This window comes from Hevea brasiliensis, chromosome 14 (genome assembly GCF_030052815.1).
Source record: "Hevea brasiliensis isolate MT/VB/25A 57/8 chromosome 14, ASM3005281v1, whole genome shotgun sequence".
NCBI classification, from domain to species: Eukaryota; Viridiplantae; Streptophyta; class Magnoliopsida; order Malpighiales; family Euphorbiaceae; genus Hevea; species Hevea brasiliensis.
Genome location: NC_079506.1, coordinates 90237408 through 90258157, shown reverse-complemented (window position 1 = coordinate 90258157; position 20750 = coordinate 90237408). Strand labels below are relative to the sequence as shown.

Genomic DNA, 20750 nt, shown 5'->3' with positions numbered 1-20750 from the left:
AGAGGCACAAGATCCTTGCAGGACATCTATCAAAGTTGTAGCTTGGCAATATTAGAACCTTCAAGTTATTATGAAGCAAAGGATTTTCAAGAATGGAGGAGAGCAATGCGAGAAGAACTGGAGATGATCAATAAAAATGAAACATGACAATTGGTAGAAAGGCCTAAAAATCACAAGGTGATAGGAGTTAAATGGGTTTTCAAAACAAAACTCAATCCTGATGGTACAATTTGCAAACACAAAGCCAGATTGGTGGTGAAAGGCTATGCCTAATAGTATGGTGTGGATTTTCAGGAGACCTTTGCTCTTGTGGCAAGGTACTATACAATCAAGCTCCTTATTGCTCTTGCTGCTCAACATTCTTGGCAAATTCATTAAGTAAATGTCAAATCTGCCTTCTTGAATGGATTTCTTGATGAAGAAATATATGTAGAGCAACCAGATGGGTATATAGCTCCAAGCAAAGAAGATAATGTGTATTTGCTAAAAAAGGCCTTGTATGGCTTGAAACAAGCTCCCAGGGCCTAGTATGTTAGAGTGGACAGTCATTTACATCAACTTGGTTTTTGCAGAAGCCAAAGTGAAGCAACTTTGTATATGAAATCTAGTGGAGTTCAACTTCTAATAGTCTCCATTTATGTAGATGACATACTCATAATCGAAAGCCATCTTGAGCTAATTCTAGAGTTCAAGGATGAGATGATGAAAGTCTTTGAAATGATTGATCTTGGAGTTATGAATTATTTTTTAGGGATGGAATGCAATCATGTTCAGGTATCTTCATATGTCAAAAGAAGTATGCCATGGATGTGCTAAAAAAATTCAAAATGCAGGACTGCAAACCTGTATCTACTCCTATGACAACAAGTGAGAAGCTAAGCAAGGATGATGACTCCAAGAAAATAGATGAAAGCTTGTATAGAAGTTTAATTGGTAGCCTTTTGTATCTCACAGCTACTAGACTTGACATACTTTTTGCTATTAGTTTGCTTTCCAGGTTCATGCATTCTCCAAGTGAAAAACATTTCTCAACAGCTAAAAGGGTAGTGAGGTACATCAAGGGAACTATTTCCCATGGAGTTCAATTTTCCAAATCTGCAGAAGGAGACCTGAAGCTATTAGGCTATTTTGACAGTGATTGGGGAGGTTGTGTTGATGATTCTAGAAGCACCTCAGGGTACTTATTTTCTCTAGGTTCTGGTTTTTTCTCTTGGAGCTAAAAAAAATAGGAAACTACAGCACAATCCACAGGTAATACATTGTCACTGCATCTCAGAATCGTGCTATTCGGTTAAGAAAATTATTGGAAGATTTGGGGCAAAAACAAGTTGGGGCAATTCAAGTTATGGTTGACAACATTTCTGCAGTTTCAATTTCAAAAATTCCAGTGTTTCATGGTTGGACAAAGCATATAAAGATCAAGTTTCATTTTATTAGAGAAGTTCAAGAATCCAATGAAGTGTTGCTTGTTCATTGTTCTTCTGAAGATCAATTTGCTGATTTGTTTACCAAGCCATTGCCAAAAGAAAGATTTGAAGTTCTTAAACAAAAGATAGGTGTTTGTCACCTAGATGTCAAGGATGAGTGTTCAGATGTTGACATTCCAAGTTCCAATCACTGAAGACTTGGTCTTTGAAGGTTGTTGCTGCAATCTCTCAAGTACGAAGATTTGCGGGTTTTTGCTGGATTTTAGATTACATTTGTTATGATTTCAGTTGTAAGAGACCATAAAAGTAGGTAATTTGTCATTTTTTTTTCTTATATAAATTCTGCACTTTGAATGAAATAAAATCAGATCAGTTGCTTTATCTATCTTCCAACTTTTTAACTTGCAAACTTTCTTGCCTACTGCTAAAACTAGAAATTCCAGTTGTTTAAACACTTTTACTCCTACACAGTTGAATGAATTTTTTCTTTTCCTAATTGGCTTGAATAAAAGCAAAAATTTGCAGAGAAAATAATGCAGCTGTGCATCTGGCATAATCTTGCATCTCGCAGTCTCTAATAAATATTAAGATTATCAGAATTGATAAGCATACAAGAATTTTAAAGTATCCGCGTTGGTAATCCTAATCTCCTTGAATGAATGGAGTAATTTTAATTTCTTTTCTCATATTAGTTTGTTATCCAGTTATACAAATTACCTCGTGAAGTATTATATGGAAGAATATCTCCCAACATGCCCTTCATGAAGCTCCATAGCTACCTTGTGAAGGAAATCACCAAAAAAGTGAGTGGAAATGAAGCAAGCAAATTTAACGCTGAAACAATAAACATGAAGTGATTTTTCCAATACGAGGGTTTAATCGAGTGCAAAAGCAATTTGGATATAATAATAGCAGTCCACAGTATCTTCAAGTGTGCGTGAAACTTTAAGACAATTTTACAAGCCCCAAGAGTTGAAAACAGATCTGCAACTTCTGCACACAAGTCTGCAACAGTATCTTCTGCACCTACAGCACTAACAAAATATTCATGAAACAACCTTATTAAAAATGCTAAAAAATAGGAAACTAACATATGGCTAATTCAAGACTTGCCAAATACATCAAAAATATTATTCAGAATTAATAACATAAAACATTTCAGCATTGAACATTAACATTGAAGTACAAAACCCATATAGCTTCATTCTTAATCTTATTCAACGATTCATTTATATTCGTAACCTTGTGGGCCATTTTGACGTGAAATGGAAGCCTTTTAACAAAACGAATGGCTTTGGAGAATGAAAAAAAGTTGCTTACCTTTGTTCCCGATTGGTCTAGCATCTCAACCATTTGTCGAATATCGTCGATCCGTAACTTATTTAACACGGCATCACCCTCATAAGCTACATCTCTGAGCTTCTTCAGCCAAGGCCTCACAGGTTCTCTCCTGGTCTGTTGTTCCTCTGCATCTTGAAGTACAGCACGAATCATGGTGAGGGAATCTTGAAGGCATCTCGTGTCGTCATTGAGATTCCAAGCAAGAATGATTTCATATATGATGAGTGAAAAAACCCAGGAGAGAGTTGCATCCACCATGAAACTGAATATCATGTGAGCCATGGCCTCTTTTCTGGCAAAGATGAGAGGAGTGAGTCGAAAAGTGTTATCGTAGGATTCTATAAATAAGCGGTGTAAGTCATGAAGAGGTAGAAAGCTGTCAATGAAAAGGAAATACTTTACACTCAGAATGTATTCTGATCGTTAATTTTGATAGAATTGAATCCTCATAAAATGACACGCATGAACCACATTCACATTTTCCCTTGTAATCATCGCTGCTTCACGCTCTGAATAGCTCCCTTTGGTTATAATCCGATCGAAGAGTTCCCCACCAGAGCACAACTCGATCACCAAATGCAGATTCACATATTAAATAGTGATAATAATATAATATAAGTAAAATTGACAAATAGAAAAAATATAATAGAATATCACTTGTCGCCTTTAAAACGATATTACACGGATGAAGAATTGAAGGCCATGGTCTTATTAGTCTTAGTTCAATATATGCAAATGAATAATAATAATAATAATAATAATATTGTTCTTTATGAGCTTATAGCTAGTGTGGCATATTGGGACATAAGCAAGTGGTTGATGTGAAGGTACCCACTACCATATTGAGACGTAAGTTCTTTATAATTAAGCATGACATTGAAATCCAACAGGCACTAGCATTTTTTTTTAATTTTTTTTATGAAAGAGATTAAAAGAGTGGAAATTCAAATTTAACACTTATCCAGCGAGTGATATACTTTTATTCACCGACAAATTCAGACCAGTAACTATCATTTTCAATATAATGGAAGCAGAACGGCAAACTAAAGATCTGCATCTCTTTGTAAGATCCTCACTGTTACTGCATCATGGAGACATAAGCAAGTGGTTGATGTGATGGTACTATCAGGGATGAACCAAAGTTGTATGAAAATTTACTTTATAATTCCATGTGAATGAACTTCAAGCTAAATGACAAAATAACGGTTTAATTTCATCCACCGTTCTTCATTTTTAAGATTATTTGATAATCATCTCTCAACTTCAATTTCTATTATAAAAATTCTCAATAACTTAAGTTTTATATCACTCAAAATTCCTCAAATCAGATTTTTTGGGTATTCCGATAGAAAGACATGTATATATAGATCAAACACAATAAAAAAAATGCCTCCCACCCCGGAGAGAACAATCTTTCTAATTGTAGTTGAAATATTAATGATAACTTTTTCATTAGATATAATTTTTTTCTTTATCTTTGGATAGATGAATTGTTTTTTATCGTGTCTAAACGACCTAGATATAGTCAGATCAACTTCTATGAGGTACATAATGAAATCTGGTTGGAATGAAATCTAGTTAGTATGAAGAAAACAATATATGGTTTGGATATCTTGAAGGCATGCCTGTAAACAGGAGTATGGGGAGAGTAGTTTGTGAGGTTTACAATCAATTTGATCTGATCTTTATCGGTGGTACAAATGGGTGATAATTTGATGAGATGTTTTTTCATTTTCTGAAAAGGTAAGGTTAATAATTGGTCTCAATTATTGGTAGTATGCATTGGTTGTGAAAAAATGGGTAAAATTTTATAGTTGATTTAACTATCGAAAGAGACAAAAAAACAAATGATTGAGAATAAGAAACAAGACACGCGTTTTTAGATTTTCTAAAACCAAAAGTAAAAACAGTTTATTGTTTCTTCAAAAAACAGTTTATTGTTTCTTTAAAATAAATAAATAAAGAAGGGCAACTGGTCAGGTCCAGTAGTCACTTGCTAAACAAGGATGGTACATTGTCCAATTGTCCATCCCTAACATACCTAGGATCAATTTGGGCGTTGGGCTTGCAGGTACTGAAACTACTTGTTGGCAGTCTCTGGAGAGTCCATAGGCTTGGTCTAAACATGGAGGCGTTTCACGAATTTAATAATGTAAACTTGCAAGTTGAGGAGTTAATTAGATTTGCTATATACAAGGGACATGGAACAGAGTGTTTCACAATCTCAGTGTAGCACACTGAAAGAAATATGTGTAATATGTATTTTACGACTCATATCATTAGGTAGGAAGCAACAAAGTTTAGCAACGTATAGCATATAATTCCATAATCAAGATTATCCTGAAATATTGCAAAAATTGAATTACTTCAAATCCTTCTCATATCTAACAATATATACAACAACTTTAACAAGGAAAGCCGCTTGTGCACTATGGACAAAGTCCTGTTTCATCTTCTAATGGTTCTAATTGCAAAGCTAGTTCAATTGTTCATTCGATCAATCTTTAATTGAAGGATGCTTTCAAAATGGGAATTCAAAGCTCAAGTTTCACAAGCAACAGTTATCACTAGTTTTGTTTACTCTTACTGATTGAATTCACTAATTCTCTTCCATCATTTGATGATTCCAATTGCAAAGTGACATTTCTTGGTCCTCTAGTCAGTTTTAGCTGAAGGATGTTGGCAACATGATGAGAACTCGAAGCTCAAAGCTCGAGTGGGTGATGTAAACTTATCTCTATTTCTGTTCAGGCTTACAGCTCGAACTCAAAATTTAGCAGTCATAATCCCATAAGGAGCTAATAAAAGGCATGATATCGACCTCCAACGCATTCTTTTTTGTCTTTCACTTGGGGCAAAGTTGATTGCTCCCAAGACATGCTGAAAGCACAACAAAAACAGTTCATTTGTGATAATTGTAATTAGAGAAACAATGACTGAAATTCAAATAATTATGGGAAATAAAATAGACGTCTCATTTACCTTTCTACTCGATTGAATAATTTTTCAGAGAAAACAATGCAGCTGTGCATCTAATATTGTCTTGCATCTTGCAATCTCTAATAAAAAGTAAGATTATCTGAATTGATCCACATACAAGAATAATAAGGTATCCCATTAGTAATCCTAATCTCCTAGAATGGATGGAGTAATTTTAATATCTTTTCTTATATTGGTTTAGTCATTAGAGATTACTGATTTTCAAATTCAAAATATTAAGAAAATGTTAAAAAGGATTTTTATATCATGGAATAACAATGGTCTACAGGTATATGAATTACCTCATGAAGCACTATGTGGAGGATCATCTTCCAACATTAGCTGCCTTGTGAAGGAAATCACCCAAAAAAAGGAAGTGGAAATGGAGCTAGCAAATTTAATGCTGCAACAATAAACAAGAACTGGTTTTCCAAGTAAGATTGTTTAAATGAGAGTAAAAACAATTTGGCTAGTTATTAATAAGTATACCAGTCTACAGTATCTTCAACTGTGCATGAGCTACACATAGAATTTGCAATTGACTGAAACCTTCCAAAATGAGATCTTTCCCTGTGGCATATATATCATATGAAGATTTAACACAAATTTACAAGTCTCAAGATTTGCAAACAGCTCTACAACTTCTGCACATGCGTTAGCATGATCTTCTGCCCTCTGCTATGCAAGACAATGTAGAGAAGCTAGAAATTATATCCACTTTCAATACTGACCACAAATAAATGCAGCTCACCTTTTCTTTTCTTTTCCTTTCCTGGTGCAGTAAACTTATTCTTTTCTGAGTCATCACCATTCCCATTATCTGTCTCATCATTGTGGAAAATATTGCCAAGTCTTGCTTAAGGTAGATAATACAAACTTAAAATGCTTAAGGAAAATACATTCATGCACATAGTTTTAAGTAAATAAAAGTTGATAAATGGGAGGCTGTCACGACCCAAAATTCTGAACTGTGACCGGCGCATAATTTAAGTATTCTTAAATCATGCAAGCCTTATCAGAATATCTTGAATAAATATATTGTTACTTACTAATCCCAAAAATAGACAAAATCCAAATAAACAAAATGCTGAATAAACATCATAAATATCCCATAGGTAAACTGCGGAGTCTCTACAGATTTCAATAAAAACTTAAACTGTTCAATAAACTAAACTAATTATTAGCCCGAGAAAACATGAATTCGGGCATACCATGAAAACAAATCAAAGTTGTCCCTCTCCAGAGAATGGACTGAATATTTGGATCAGCTGCAGAATTCTACTGATCTGAAATAGATAACAGACAGAGAAAACGTGGTTTGAGCTAGATGCTCAGTGAATGATAATTATAGCACACAACGGAATAGGAACAGGCAGACGCTTGATTAATTTCACAATAAATTTCTATTCAATAAAATCATGCTCATGCTGTCAAAATCATTAATAAAATAATTTCATAAAACATATATATAAAATAAATTCATTCAATAAAATTTTTTTATGGTACAGTGCACCAGGGTGATGATACCCCACATCACCAAAGGCCAGATGGTAAGCGCGCTACCAGATATCAGATACATTCCTCCTCCTTCACAGATATCAATGCATATGATACTAATGCAAACCATAAACTGCAATGATGCATGACTCGACAATGCAACCTAATACCGTGATAGTCCACACGGCGGGGCCAGATAACAGAAACAGATACTGGGCACAGGTACCAATTCAAAATAGAAAATCAATTTGTACAAATCAATCAAAATCAATAAAAAATTTCAGATAGCAAATAATAACTGATAGTGCAATTCCAATAGTGTATTTCAATAGTTTCAGAGAGTCAATAAAACCAAATCAATCTCAAATCAATCTCAAATCAATTCAATAAAATCAAATCAATCTCAAATCAATTCAGTAAAATCAAATCAATCTCAAATCAATTCAGTAATACATCAATAAATTTATAGTCAAATATCAATCAATATAAATACATTAAAGGCCTGTTCCCGGAATCCTAATGGGTCTAATGCAGAGATAGTTGACAAAATCAATTATTTAATCAAAATCGAAATAAAATTCAATAATAAAATAAAACTGTAGAAAATCACATATAAAATAATTGTTAAAATATTAATTTAAAATTTTATTTAATAACAAACTTAATGCTAAGAAATTTTAAAAGGGACTAAAACGGTGCCATGTACTATAATTACCACTCACCTGGAACCTCCAAGACAATAGCTATTTCAATAGAAGAGAGACAATTTCAACTGACTGATTGAATATTCAAATCTCCTACACACCCAAAATATTAAAGAAAAATATCAAATAATAATAAAATATAATAACTTTTATATATATATATATATGTTGGGTGGGACGAATTCGGCGATGGACGAACAGGGGACGATGGTGGATGAACAGGGGATGAAAGTTTATATATATATATATATATATATATATATATATATATATATATATATATATATATAAAATAAATAATTATTGTCCAATAGCAATTATGATCAACCAATTCAATACTAATGATCAAAGAAAAAAAGATAAATTTCTAGGGTAGTTGTAACAAATTAATGAAAGAAAATAAAATCAAATTCACCCATTAGTGAATAAAGAATGAGAATTTTTATCTTTAAAACAGAATCGAATGTGATGAATAGATTAGTAAAAATTTAGGGATTCTCTGTTGAGAGTATTTGATAGAAAAAGGAGGTGACAAATAGGTTTTGAAAGCAAAGTTTAGCAGAAGAAATGATTAGGGTATATATATATTTCGAGAGTTCTATTAGGTGTAGAATGGGATAAGAGTTATTATTGAACTGGGTTGTTCAGATTATGATATATATTTAATTTCAAAATAATATATTTATATATCTAAAAATAAATAAGGTACCATCCAATAAAATATATATATATTTTTTATAAATATATTAAATTATTGTTAGCTAATTAAAATAAAATAATAATAAATAATAATTGTATATGGGTTTTCACATACTTCCCTCCTTAAAAAAATTCGGTCCCCGAATTTGAATAGACAAAGTTCTAACCTGAAGAATCAAATAAGTGAGGATATTTGGCTCGCATTTCAGATTCTGCCTCCCATGTGGCCTCACTACTTGAGTGATTATGCCGCAACACTTTGATCAAAGCCACTTCCTTAGATCGGAGTTTCCTAATTTGTCGATCTAAAATCTTTACTGGTTGCTCCTCATATGACATATCATCCCTAAATTGCATGGTTTGAGGTTGTAAAACATGAGATGGATCTGGTACATACTTCCTAAGCATAGAAATATGGAAAACTGGATGTACATGTGCAAAACCAGGTGGAAGAGCTAAACGGTAAGCAACTGCTCCAATTCTCTCCAAAATTTCAAATGGACCAACAAAACGAGGGCTAAGCTTCCCTTTCTTCCCAAACCTCATGATTCCTTTCATAGGGGAAACTCTCAGAAATACATGATCACCAATCATAAATTCTACATCTTTACGCTTAGGATCAGCATAACTTCTCTGTCGACTTTGAGCAGTCAAAAGTCGATCACGAATTAGTCGAACCTTCTCTGAAGTTAATTGTATCAACTCTGGTCTAGTAAGCCTTCTTTCTCCAACTTCATCCCAACAAACCGGTGACCTACACTTTCGACCATATAATGCCTCATATGGAGCCATCTCTATACTTGCCTGATAACTGTTATTATAAGCAAACTCCACTAAAGGCAAATGATGATCCCAACAGCCACCAAAATCCATAACACATGCACGAAGCATATCCTCTAATGTCTGTATGGTCCTTTCTGACTGTCCATCCGTCTGAGGGTGAAAAGCAGTACTAAAGTCTACTCGTGTTCCTAAAGCTTCTTGGAATTTCTTCCAAAATCGACAAGTAAACTGAGTACCACGATCGGAGACAATGGAAACTGGAACTCCATGAAGACTAACAATCTTGTTTATATACAACTGTGCGAGTTTAGCAAAGTCATATGTAGTCTTCACAGGAAGGAAATGAGCAGATTTTGTCAATCTGTCCACTATCACCCAGATTGCATTGTAACCACCTCGTGTACTAGGTAAACCCACAACAAAGTCCATGGCAATATGCTCCCACTTCCACTCAGGGATAGGCAACGGCTGAAGTAACCCAGATGGTCTCTGATGTTCTGCCTTAACTCACGACAAGTCAAACATTTAGCAACAAAGTCTGCAACATCCCTCTTCATGCCACCCCACCAATAATGCTCCCTTAAATCACGGTACATCTTAGTTGAACCTGGGTGTACTGTGTAAGCAGAATGGTGTGCCTCCTCCATGATTTCTCTTCTCAACTCATCAACATTGGGGACACAAAGTCTAGTGCCATAACGAAGAACTCCATCATCATTCAACATGAATCCTTGAGCTTGGCCTTGATGAATATTATCTATAATCTCACACAGCTGAGAATCCCTCTTTTGAGCAGCCTTAATTCGATCAATCAAGATAGGCCTAACTCGAAAATGTGCTAAGAGTGATCCAGCTATGATTTCAAACTCTACTCCCTGATCTAGCAACTCATGTAATTCACCAATCAAAGGCCTCATCTTGGTAGATATATGGGCTAAACTACCAGAAGACTTCCTGCTTAGAGCATCAGCCACTACATTAGCTTTTCCAGGGTGATACTGTATGTTGCAATCATAATCCTTCAGCAATTCTACCCATCTTCTTTGCCTAAGATTAAGATCACGTTGGTCAAAGATGTATTTGAGACTTTTGTGGTCAGTGAAGATTTCACAAGTCTCACCATACAGATAGTGCCTCCAGATTTTCAAAGCAAAAATTACTGCAGCCATTTCCAAATCATGAGTTGGATAATTCTGCTCGTGCCTTTTCAACTGACGAGAAGCATATGCAATAACCCGTCCATGCTGCATCAAAACACATCCTAAACCAATCCTAGAAGCATCACAATATACTACATAACCCCCTGATCCAGATGGAAGGGCTAACACCTTTGTCAGAGTTAAACGAGTCTTAAGCTCCTGAAAACTTTTTTCACAAGCCTCAGACCACTGAAATTTTACATTCTTCTGTGTCAACTTAGTTAAAGGTGCTGCAATACGAGAGAAGTCTTGAACAAACCGTCCATAATACCCTGCTAAATCCAAGAAACTACAAATCTCTGACACAGTTGTGGGTCTAGGCCAATAAAGCACTGCCTCAACTTTCTTCTTATCAACGCACACCCCATCCTTAGATACTGTATGGCCTAGGAAGGCCACACTATCTAACCAAAACTCACATTTTGAGAACTTGGCATATAGTTTGTGTTCTCGTAAGATCTGAAGGACAATTCTCAAATGCTGCTCATGCTCCTCCTTACTCTTTGAGTACACTAGAATGTCATCGATGAACACTATAACAAATTGATCTAAGAAAGGCTTGAAAACTCTATTCATGAGATCCATAAAAGCGGCCGGAGCATTGGTAAGACCAAAAGACATTACAAGAGATTCATAGTGTCCATACCTAGTCCTAAAGGCCGTCTTGAGTATGTCTTCTTTCTTGACCCTCAATTGATGATACCCAGATCGAAGATCAATCTTGGAAAAATATTTTGCACCTTGAAGTTGGTCAAACAGGTAATCTATGCGTGAAAGAGGATACTTATTACGCACAGTTACCTTATTCAATTGCCTATAATCAATGCACATTCTCAAAAACCCATCCTTCTTCCGTACAAATAACATAGGAGCACCCCATGGAGAAACACTAGGGTGAATAAACTCGTTATCTAGTAGGTTCTGTAGCTGCTCCTTCAACTCCTTAAGTTCTGTGGGTGCCATACGATAAGGTGGCATAGATATGGGCTCAGTTCCAGGAACTAAGTCTATACCAAACTCTACCTCTCGCTCCGGGGGTAAACCTGATAAATCTTCTGGAAACACATCAGGAAACTCCTTAACCACTGTAACATTCTCCAAACCTGCACCTTCTACCTGAACATCTCTAACATAAGCTAGATACCCTTTACACCTCTTTCGCAATAATCATCTAGCACTCACTACAGAGATAAGATTACTAGAGGCTATACTGCGATCTCTCTGAAATTGAAATTCTGCCTCCCCAGGAATTTAAAGAGTACAACTTTATTATGATAATCCAATGAAACGTGATAAGTGGCTAACCAATCCATGCCTAAAATCACATCAAACTCAAACATATCCAAAGAAACAAGATTTGCAACTAATTCCCTATCTCCAATGTGAACTATACATCCCCTATATACCATATTAGTGTCTATTGCGTTCCTCATAGGTGTTGATACAGATGAAGGATACTCTAACAAAGTAGGTGGTGTACTAAATATCATGGAGAAACAAAAGAATGGAGAAACAAAAGAATGGTTGTGCCCCAATCTTAGCCATAGGCATCTGTTCAGATGTCTGATTAATAGTTTGAGGTGGTACCTCCCCTGTTGGATCAAGGTTTGCACCATTAAGACCCTTGGCCTTAGTTCTCCTCTTACGTCTAATAGACCCAGGCACCTATTTATTTTAATAAACAAGCATTAAAGACAAGCAAAAAAGTACGAAGGACGCAGATATCTGAAGCAATGATAAACTGAAAAGACGTTAAAGATCCTATGCTCCGCAAGTTTACTAGACCTTAACCAAGCTCTGATACCAACTTTGTCACGACCCAAAATTCTGAACCGTGACCGGCGCATAATTTAAGTATTCTTAAATCATGCAAGCCTTATCAGAATATCTTGAATAAATATATTGTTACTTACTAATCCCAAAAATAGACAAAATCCAAATAAACAAAATGCTGAATAAATATCATAAATATCACATAGGTAAACTGCGGAGTCTCTACAGATTTCAATAAAAACTTAAACTGTTCAATAAACTAAACTAATTATTAGCCCAGGAAAACATGAATTCGGGCATACCATGAAAACAAATCAAAGTTGTCCCTCTCCAGAGAATGGATTGAATATTTGGATCAGCTGCAGAATTCTACCGATCCAAATAGATAATGCACGAGAAAACGTGGTTTGAGCTAGATGCTCAGTGAATGATAATTATAGCACACAACGGAATAGGAACAGGCAGACGCTTGATTAATTTCACAATAAATTTCTATTCAATAAAATCATGCTCATGCTGTCAAAATCATTAATAAAATAATTTCATAAAACATATATATAAAATAAATTCATTCAATAAAATTTTTTTATGGTACAGTGCACCAGGGTGATGATACCCCACATCACCAAAGGCCAGATGGTAAGCGCGCTACCAGATATCAGATACCTTCCTCCTCCTTCACAGATATCAATGCATATGATACTAATGCAAACCATAAACTGCAATGATGCATGACTCGACAATGCAACCTAATACCGTGATAGTCCACATGGCGGGGCCAGATAACAGAAACAGATACTGGGCACAGGTACCAATTCAAAATAGAAAATCAATTTGTACAAATCAATCAAAATCAATAAAAAATTTCAGATAGCAAATAATAACTGATAGTGCAATTCCAATAGTGTATTTCAATAGTTTCAGAGAGTCAATAAAACCAAATCAATCTCAAATCAATCTCAAATCAATTCAATAAAATCAAATCAATCTCAAATCAATTCAGTAAAATCAAATCAATCTCAAATCAATTCAGTAATACATCAATAAATTTATAGTCAAATATCAATCAATATAAATACATTAAAGGCCTGTTCCCGGAATCCTAATGGGTCTAATGCAGAGATAGTTGACAAAATCAATTATTTAATCAAAATCGAAATAAAATTCAATAATAAAATAAAACTGTAGAAAATCACATATAAAATAATTGTTAAAATATTAATTTAAAATTTCATTTAATAACAAACTTAATGCTAAGAAATTTTAAAAGGGACTAAAACGGTGCCATGTACTATAATTACCACTCACCTGGAACCTCCAAGACAATAGTTATTTCAATAGAAGAGAGACAATTTCAACTGACTGATTGAATATTCAAATCTCCTACACACCCAAAATATTAAAGAAAAATATCAAATAATAATAAAATATAATAACTTTTATATATATATATATATATGTTGGGTGGGACGAATTCGGCGATGGACGAACAGGGGACGATGGTGGATGAACAGGGGATGAAAGTTTATATATATATATATATATATATATATATACACGTGAGCTGGACGCAATGGTGGGAGGGACGTACGGCTTTATATATATATATATATATATATAATAATTAATTATTGTCCAATAGCAATTATGATCAACCAATTCAATACTAATGATCAAAGAAAAAAAGATAAATTTCTAGGGTAGTTGTAACAAATTAATGAAAGAAAATAAAATCAAATTCACCCATTATTGAATAAAGAATGAGAATTTTTACCTTGAAAACAGAATCGAATGTGATGAATAGAGAAGTAAAAATTTAGGGATTCTCTGTTGAGAGTATTTGATAGAAAAATGAGGTGACAAACAGGTTTTGAGAGCAAAGTTTAGCAGAAGAGATGATTAGGGTATATATATATTTCGAGAGTTCTATTAGGCGTAGAATGGGATAAGAGTTATTATTGAATTGAGTTGTTCATATTGCAGATATATATTTAATTTCAAAAATAATATATTTATATATCTAAAAATAAATAAGCAGACCATCTAATAAAATATATATATATATTTTATAAATATATTAAATTATTGTTAGCTAATTAAAATAAAATAATAATAAATAATAATTGTATATGGGTTTTCACAGAGGCATGAATACCGCACCTTATTTTGGTGGACTTTCTGCATTCCCTTTGCTAGCCAGTGCCAAAAAGGATATAGAAAACTTAGAATTTTTTGAACTACTGGTTTCGGAAAATGCTCAATAGGAAAAAGAGCAAATGAAGGACAAAAGGAGCATATTGGAAGCCTTACTTCCTTTATTGGAATAACCGAGGCTCAGCATCCATCTGCAATTGACTCATCTTCATATATAAATGATCAGTTTCGTCTGACTAAATGGCATTTGATGTGCTTTAACTGACCAAACTGCTACACAATCAAGGCTCTTCTGAAGTGAATCCATCTTTCTCTGGTACAAGAATTTCAATCATAATGTAATACCCATCAAATTAACATGAACCATCAAAGAGTACAAAATGCGTGAGAGCCAGTAAACAGGCATAAGAAAGAGACCAGTAAATAAGAATTTGAATTTCACTTCACATCAACTATTATCTTACTAGATAAATACTTTTCAAAGTTCCTTTTTCTTTCTTTCTTCTGCCTCATTTCCATTCTATTCATGGAATCTAGCCATCCAATGGGTCAAGTAGAACTTCACTGTCACAAGAAAGTATATCTAACAAGGTAACTGGTATTGTGAAGTCCTGCTCAAGGTAGATAAGTTAAAATGAATGAAGAAAAAATTGTCAGAGAAAGTAAATAATTGGAGGACAAGAAACTCACATCTTCATCAATAACAAGCCATGTCCTAACCCTGTTTGACAGACTATCTGCATTCACTTTGCCTTTCCGCTACTGCAACACGAGCCAATCAAAATAAAATGTCAGCATACATCAACAAACTCCAATTTGCAAAGTACAAGATAGGAAACTGGCGTGGGAAAATAAATTTCCCAATTTGCATCAGAGAAAAGATTAAATGAGCATCCTGGAGGGTCAACGTCCATTGTTAGAAACTTGAAGATTCAGGTATCAAATTATCAATGATCATTAGGTATGCATTATGTAAAATGGTCAGTTATCAGCGGAAGAGTTATCATTAATTACGTTTTGTCTTACAGCTTCAACTCACTAATTCTCTTCCATCTTCTAATGATTCCTAAAAGTGATATTGCTTGGTCCTCTAGTCAATTTCAGCTGAAGGATGTTGGCAATGTCAGGAGAACTGGAGGCTCAAAGCTCAAGTTGGTCATGTGAAATCTTTGTTTCAGTTCAGTCTCATAGCTCAAACTCAAAATTTAGCAGGCGTAATCCCCTGAGGATTTAATAACATTCTTCAAAGCTTTTTGGTCTTCCACTTGGGACAATGTTGACAGCATCAAAAGACATTCTAAAAGCACAACAACAAACAGTTACCTATTTAACCTCTTTATTGTAAATGTGCTTCGTAATCAATGTCACAAATCAACCACAATTAATTAATACTAATTAGAGTTTACCAATGATTGAAATTCAAATATCTATGGGAAATAAAATAGAATGTCTCATTACCTTTCTACTCAGTTGAACAATTTTTTTGCCCTTCCCATGTGGCTCAAATGAAAGTAGAAAATTCCAGAGAAAATGTTGCAGAAGTGTATCTGAAATTATCTTGCATCCTGCAATCTCTAACAATTAGTAAGATTATCAGAACTGCTCAAAATAGTAAGTTTTTGGCAAATAGTAATATATCCGCATTAGTAACCCTAACCTTGCATATGAACTAGAAGCTTAAAATGTCCCTATTACATGGAATTGGAGTGACTGGAACTGAAAGCCAGCAACGTAGATGATGTCATGAGGGATTTTATAACATGGAATTACAATGAAGGCCTCCACCTACTTAAATGACCTCATGAATTATGCAGAGAGCATTCTTTTTTGTCTTTCACTTGCGGCAAAGTTGATAGCTCCCAAGACATGCTGAAAGCACAACAAAAACAGTTCATTTGTGGTAACTGTGATTAGAGAAACAATGGCTGAAATTCAAATAATTATGGGAAATAAAATAGAAGCCTCGTTTTCCTTTCTACTCAATTGAATAATTTTGCAGAGAAAACAATGCAGCTGTGGATCTAATATTATCTTGCATCTTGCAATCTCTAATAAATAGTGAGATTATCTGAATTGATCTACACACAAGAATCGTAAAGTATCCCATTAGTAATCCTGATCTCCTAGAATGGATGCAGTAATTTTAATTTCTTTTCTCATATTGGTTTGGTCATTAGAGATTACTGATTTTCAAATTCAAAATATTAAGAAAATGTTAAAAAGGATTTTTATATCATGGAATAACAATGGTCTACCGGTATATGAATTACCTCATGAAGTACTATGTGGAGGATCATCTTCCAACATTTTCTCTTCCTGAAGTCCCATAGCTGCCTTGTGAAGGAAACCACCGAAAAAAAGGAAGTGGAAATGGAGTCAGCAAATTTAATGCTGCAACAATAAACATGAACTGATTTCCAAAGTAGGATTCTTTAAATGAGAGTAAAAACAATTTGGCGAGTTATTAATAAGTATACCAGTCTATAGCATCTTCAAGTGTGCATGAGCTACAGATAGAATTTGCAATTGATTGAAACCTTCCAAAATGAGATCTTTTCCTGTGGCAGATATATCATATGAAGATTTAACACAAATTTACAATTCTCAAGACAGGTCTACAACTTCTGCACATGAGTTAGCATGATCTTCTGCCCTCTTCTATGCAAGACAATGTAGAGAATCTAGAAATTATATCCACTTTCAATAGCGACCACAAATAAATGCAGCTCACCTTTTCTTTTCTTTTCCTTTCCTAGTGCAGTAAACTTATTCTTTTCTAAGTCATCAACATTCCCATTATCTGCCTCATTATTGTAGGAAATATTGCCAACTCTTGCTTAGGGTAGATGATACAAACTAAAAATGCTTAAAGAAAATTGCACATAGTTTTAAGTAAATAAAAGTTGATAAATGGCAGGCATGAATACCGCACCTTATTTTGGTGGACTTTCTGCATTCCCTTTGCTAGCCAGTGCCGAAAAGGATATACAAAACTTAGAATTTTTTGAAGTACTGGTTTCAGAAAATACTCAATAGGAAAAAGAGCGAATGAAGGACTAAATGAGCATATTGGAAGCCTTACTTCCTTTATTGGAATAACTGAAGCTCAGCATCCATTTGCAATTGAATCATCTTCATATCTCAATGATCAGTTTCATCTGACTATATGGCATTTGATGTGCTTTAATTGACCAAACTGCTACACAATCAAGGCTCTCCTGAAGTGAATCCATCCTTCTCCTGTACAAGAATTTCAATCATAACATATTACCCATCAAATTAACATGAACCATTGAGTACGAAGTACGTGAGAGCTAATAAACAGGCATAAGAAAGAGACCAGTAAATAAGAATTTGAATTTCACTTCACCTAAACTATTATGTTACTTGATAAATATTTTTCAAAGTTTAAATACTTTTCGAAGTTCCTTTTTCTTTTATTCTTCTGCCTCATTTCCATTCTATTCATGGAAACTAGCCATCCAATGTGTCAAGTGGAGCTTCACTGTCACAAGAAAGTATATCTAACATGGTAACTGGTATTGTGAAGTCCTGCTCAAGGTAGATAAGTTAAAATGAATAAAGAAAAAATTGTCAGAGAAAGTAAATAATTGGGGTACAAGAAACTCGCATCTTCATCAATAACAAGCCATGTCCTAACCCTGTTTGACAGACTATCTGCATTCACTTTGCCTTTCAGCTGCTGCAACATGAGCCAATCAAAATAAAATGTCAGCATATATCAAAAAACTCCAATTTGCAAAGTACAAGATTGGAAACTGGTGTGAGAAAATAAATTGCCTAATTTGCATCAGAGAAAGGATTAAATGAGCATCCTGGGGGGTCAACTGCCATTTTTAGAAACTTGAAGACTCAGATATCAAATTATCAATGATCATTAGGTATGCATTATGTAAAACAGTAAATTATCAGTGGAAGAGTTATCGCTAATTATGTTTGGTCTTACAGCTTGAACTCACTAGTTCTCTTCCATCTTCTAATGATTCCCAAAAGTGATATTGCTTGGTCCTCTAGTCAATTTTAGCTGAAGGATGTTGGCAATGTCAGGAGAACTGAAGGCTCAAAGCTCAAGTTGGTCATGTGAAATCTCTGTTTCAGTTCAGTCTTTTAGCTCAAACTCAAAATTTAGAAGGCATAATCCCTTGAGGATTCAATAACAATCTTCAAAGCTTTTTGTTTTCCACTTGGGACAATGTCGACAGGATCAAAGACATTCTAAAAGCACAAAAAGAAACAGTTACTTATGTAACCTCTTTAATGTACATGTGATTCGTAATCAATGTCACAAATCAACCTCAATTAATTAATACTAATTAGAGTTTACCAATGATTGAAATTCAAGTATCTATGGGAAATAAAATAGAACGTCTTATTACCTTTCTACTTAGTTGAACATTTTTTTTGCCTTTCCCATGTAGCTCAAATGAAAGTAGAAAATTCCAGAGAAAATGTTGCAGAAGTGTATCTGAAATTATCTGGCGTCCTACAATCCCTAACAATTAGTAAGATTATCAGAACTGCTCAAAATAGTAAGTTCTTAACAACTAGTAACATATCCGCATTAGTAATCCTAATCGTGCATATGAACTAGATGCTTAAAATGTCCCTATTACATGGAATTGGAGTGATTGGAACTGAAGCCAGCAACGTAGATGATGTCATGAGGGATTTTATAACATGGAATTACAATGAAGGCCTCCACCTACTCAAATGAACCCATGAATTATGCAGAGAGCTATCTTCCAACATTTTCTCTTCCTAAAATTACAAAGCTACATTGTGAAGAAATCACCACGAAAATGAGTGGAACTGGAGCTAGCAAATTTAATGCAGCAAAAATAAACATGAAGTGATCTTTCATGTAAGACTGTTTAATTGATAGTAAGGACAATATGGATAGGTATTAATAATGATACCAGTCAACAGTATCTTCAAGTGCATTAACTTGCAAATAATTAGGCGTTTCCCTGCAACATATATATAATAAGAAACTTCATCACAAACTTACAAACATCAATATTTGTAAACAGCTCTGCAAGTTCTGCACAAAAGTCAGTATGATCTTCTGCCCTCTGCTATCCAAGATAACATAGAGAATCTAGAAAACAAACTTATTTCAATACTGACCACAAATGAAGACATACTTGTCTTCTTTAGTTGTAAGTCTTTATCCATTCCATCATAAACAAATAAATGAAGCTTGCGTTTTTTTCCTTTCTTGGAGTAGTAAACCCATTCTTACTCAAAATCTCCTTTTGTATCTGCATCTTTCCCATTACTTGTCTCAAAAAATTATATAATATTGTAAAGTCTTGCATAAGGCAAAATACAAACTTAAAATGGTTAAAGAAAATCCATTCATGCACATAGTTCTTAGTAAATCAAAGTAAATAAAAGGGGGTATAAAGATCACATGTTCTTTTGATGGACTACATGTATTCCCTTTGTTAAAGCTTCAGCCAGTGAACCATGGACTAAAAGGAAAATAAAACACTTCAATTTTGGGAAGTACTAGTTTTAGAGAAAAAAAAATGGATGGGAAAAAGAGCCTGCTATTTCCTAGAAAATGTAAATTATCCAGTAAGCAGCAAATGAAAGATTAAATGAATATATTAGGGACCCTTACTTCCTTGATCAATGATCATATATTTGAGGATTTGGATGTCAAATTATCAATGATCATATAATCATAAGGTCTATTAATCCTAAATTGAACACTGCCTTTGCAAGTAATTGACTGCTAAGGATATAGGAACACTCGGTCATCTACATGAACAGAACATTTGATAAAGTAAACATGCCAAGGAAAGATACCTGCATTTTCTCACATCGAAGCCATTCCCCATTGAATTTCAGAAAGAATTATCAGCCACGCCACCATCAATGGGAAAGGTTACATAAATGGAAGTTTGTAGAAATCACTATTGCTCAATGAACCTATCCTGTGGAGTTCGTGAAATTCTAAGTCAATACAAAATTACATAAAGGGAATGTATTGTAAAATTACGGAAAAAGCACAGCGTATGAGTCAATAAGGTAAGTCACAGCTACTTAGTACCAATGGAAATGAAAAATGCATTAAGTGCAGGAGATGGCAACATGTGAACGGGTGGCAGAGTGATAGCCTATGTATTGTCCATTTGATTGCTTTACAATCCAAAAGTGTCCATTTT

The 20750-nt window shown here is 34.3% G+C and overlaps 1 protein-coding gene and 1 long non-coding RNA gene across 2 annotated transcripts; both read right to left on the bottom strand.

Moving 5' to 3' along the window:
* Nucleotides 1-1288: 1288 nt before the first annotated feature.
* On the bottom strand, nucleotides 1289-3492 carry LOC110656920 (disease resistance protein RGA2-like). The gene is made up of 3 exons (XM_021813909.2): nucleotides 3171-3492; nucleotides 2748-3060; nucleotides 1289-2453 (listed from the first exon to the last, which is right to left on the bottom strand). The coding sequence occupies exons 2-3, from the start codon at nucleotides 3048-3050 to the stop codon at nucleotides 2373-2375; spliced, it is 384 nt and encodes a 127-aa protein (XP_021669601.1). The 5' UTR covers nucleotides 3051-3060; nucleotides 3171-3492; the 3' UTR covers nucleotides 1289-2372.
* Nucleotides 3493-5089: 1597 nt separating this feature from the next.
* LOC110656919 (uncharacterized) lies at nucleotides 5090-15240 on the bottom strand. The gene is made up of 8 exons (XR_009143152.1): nucleotides 15021-15240; nucleotides 14713-14869; nucleotides 14563-14594; nucleotides 13711-13785; nucleotides 6499-7033; nucleotides 6050-6317; nucleotides 5751-5847; nucleotides 5090-5648 (listed from the first exon to the last, which is right to left on the bottom strand). It is a non-coding gene; the product is annotated as an uncharacterized LOC110656919 (long non-coding RNA).
* Between the last annotated feature and the right edge of the window lie 5510 nt (nucleotides 15241-20750).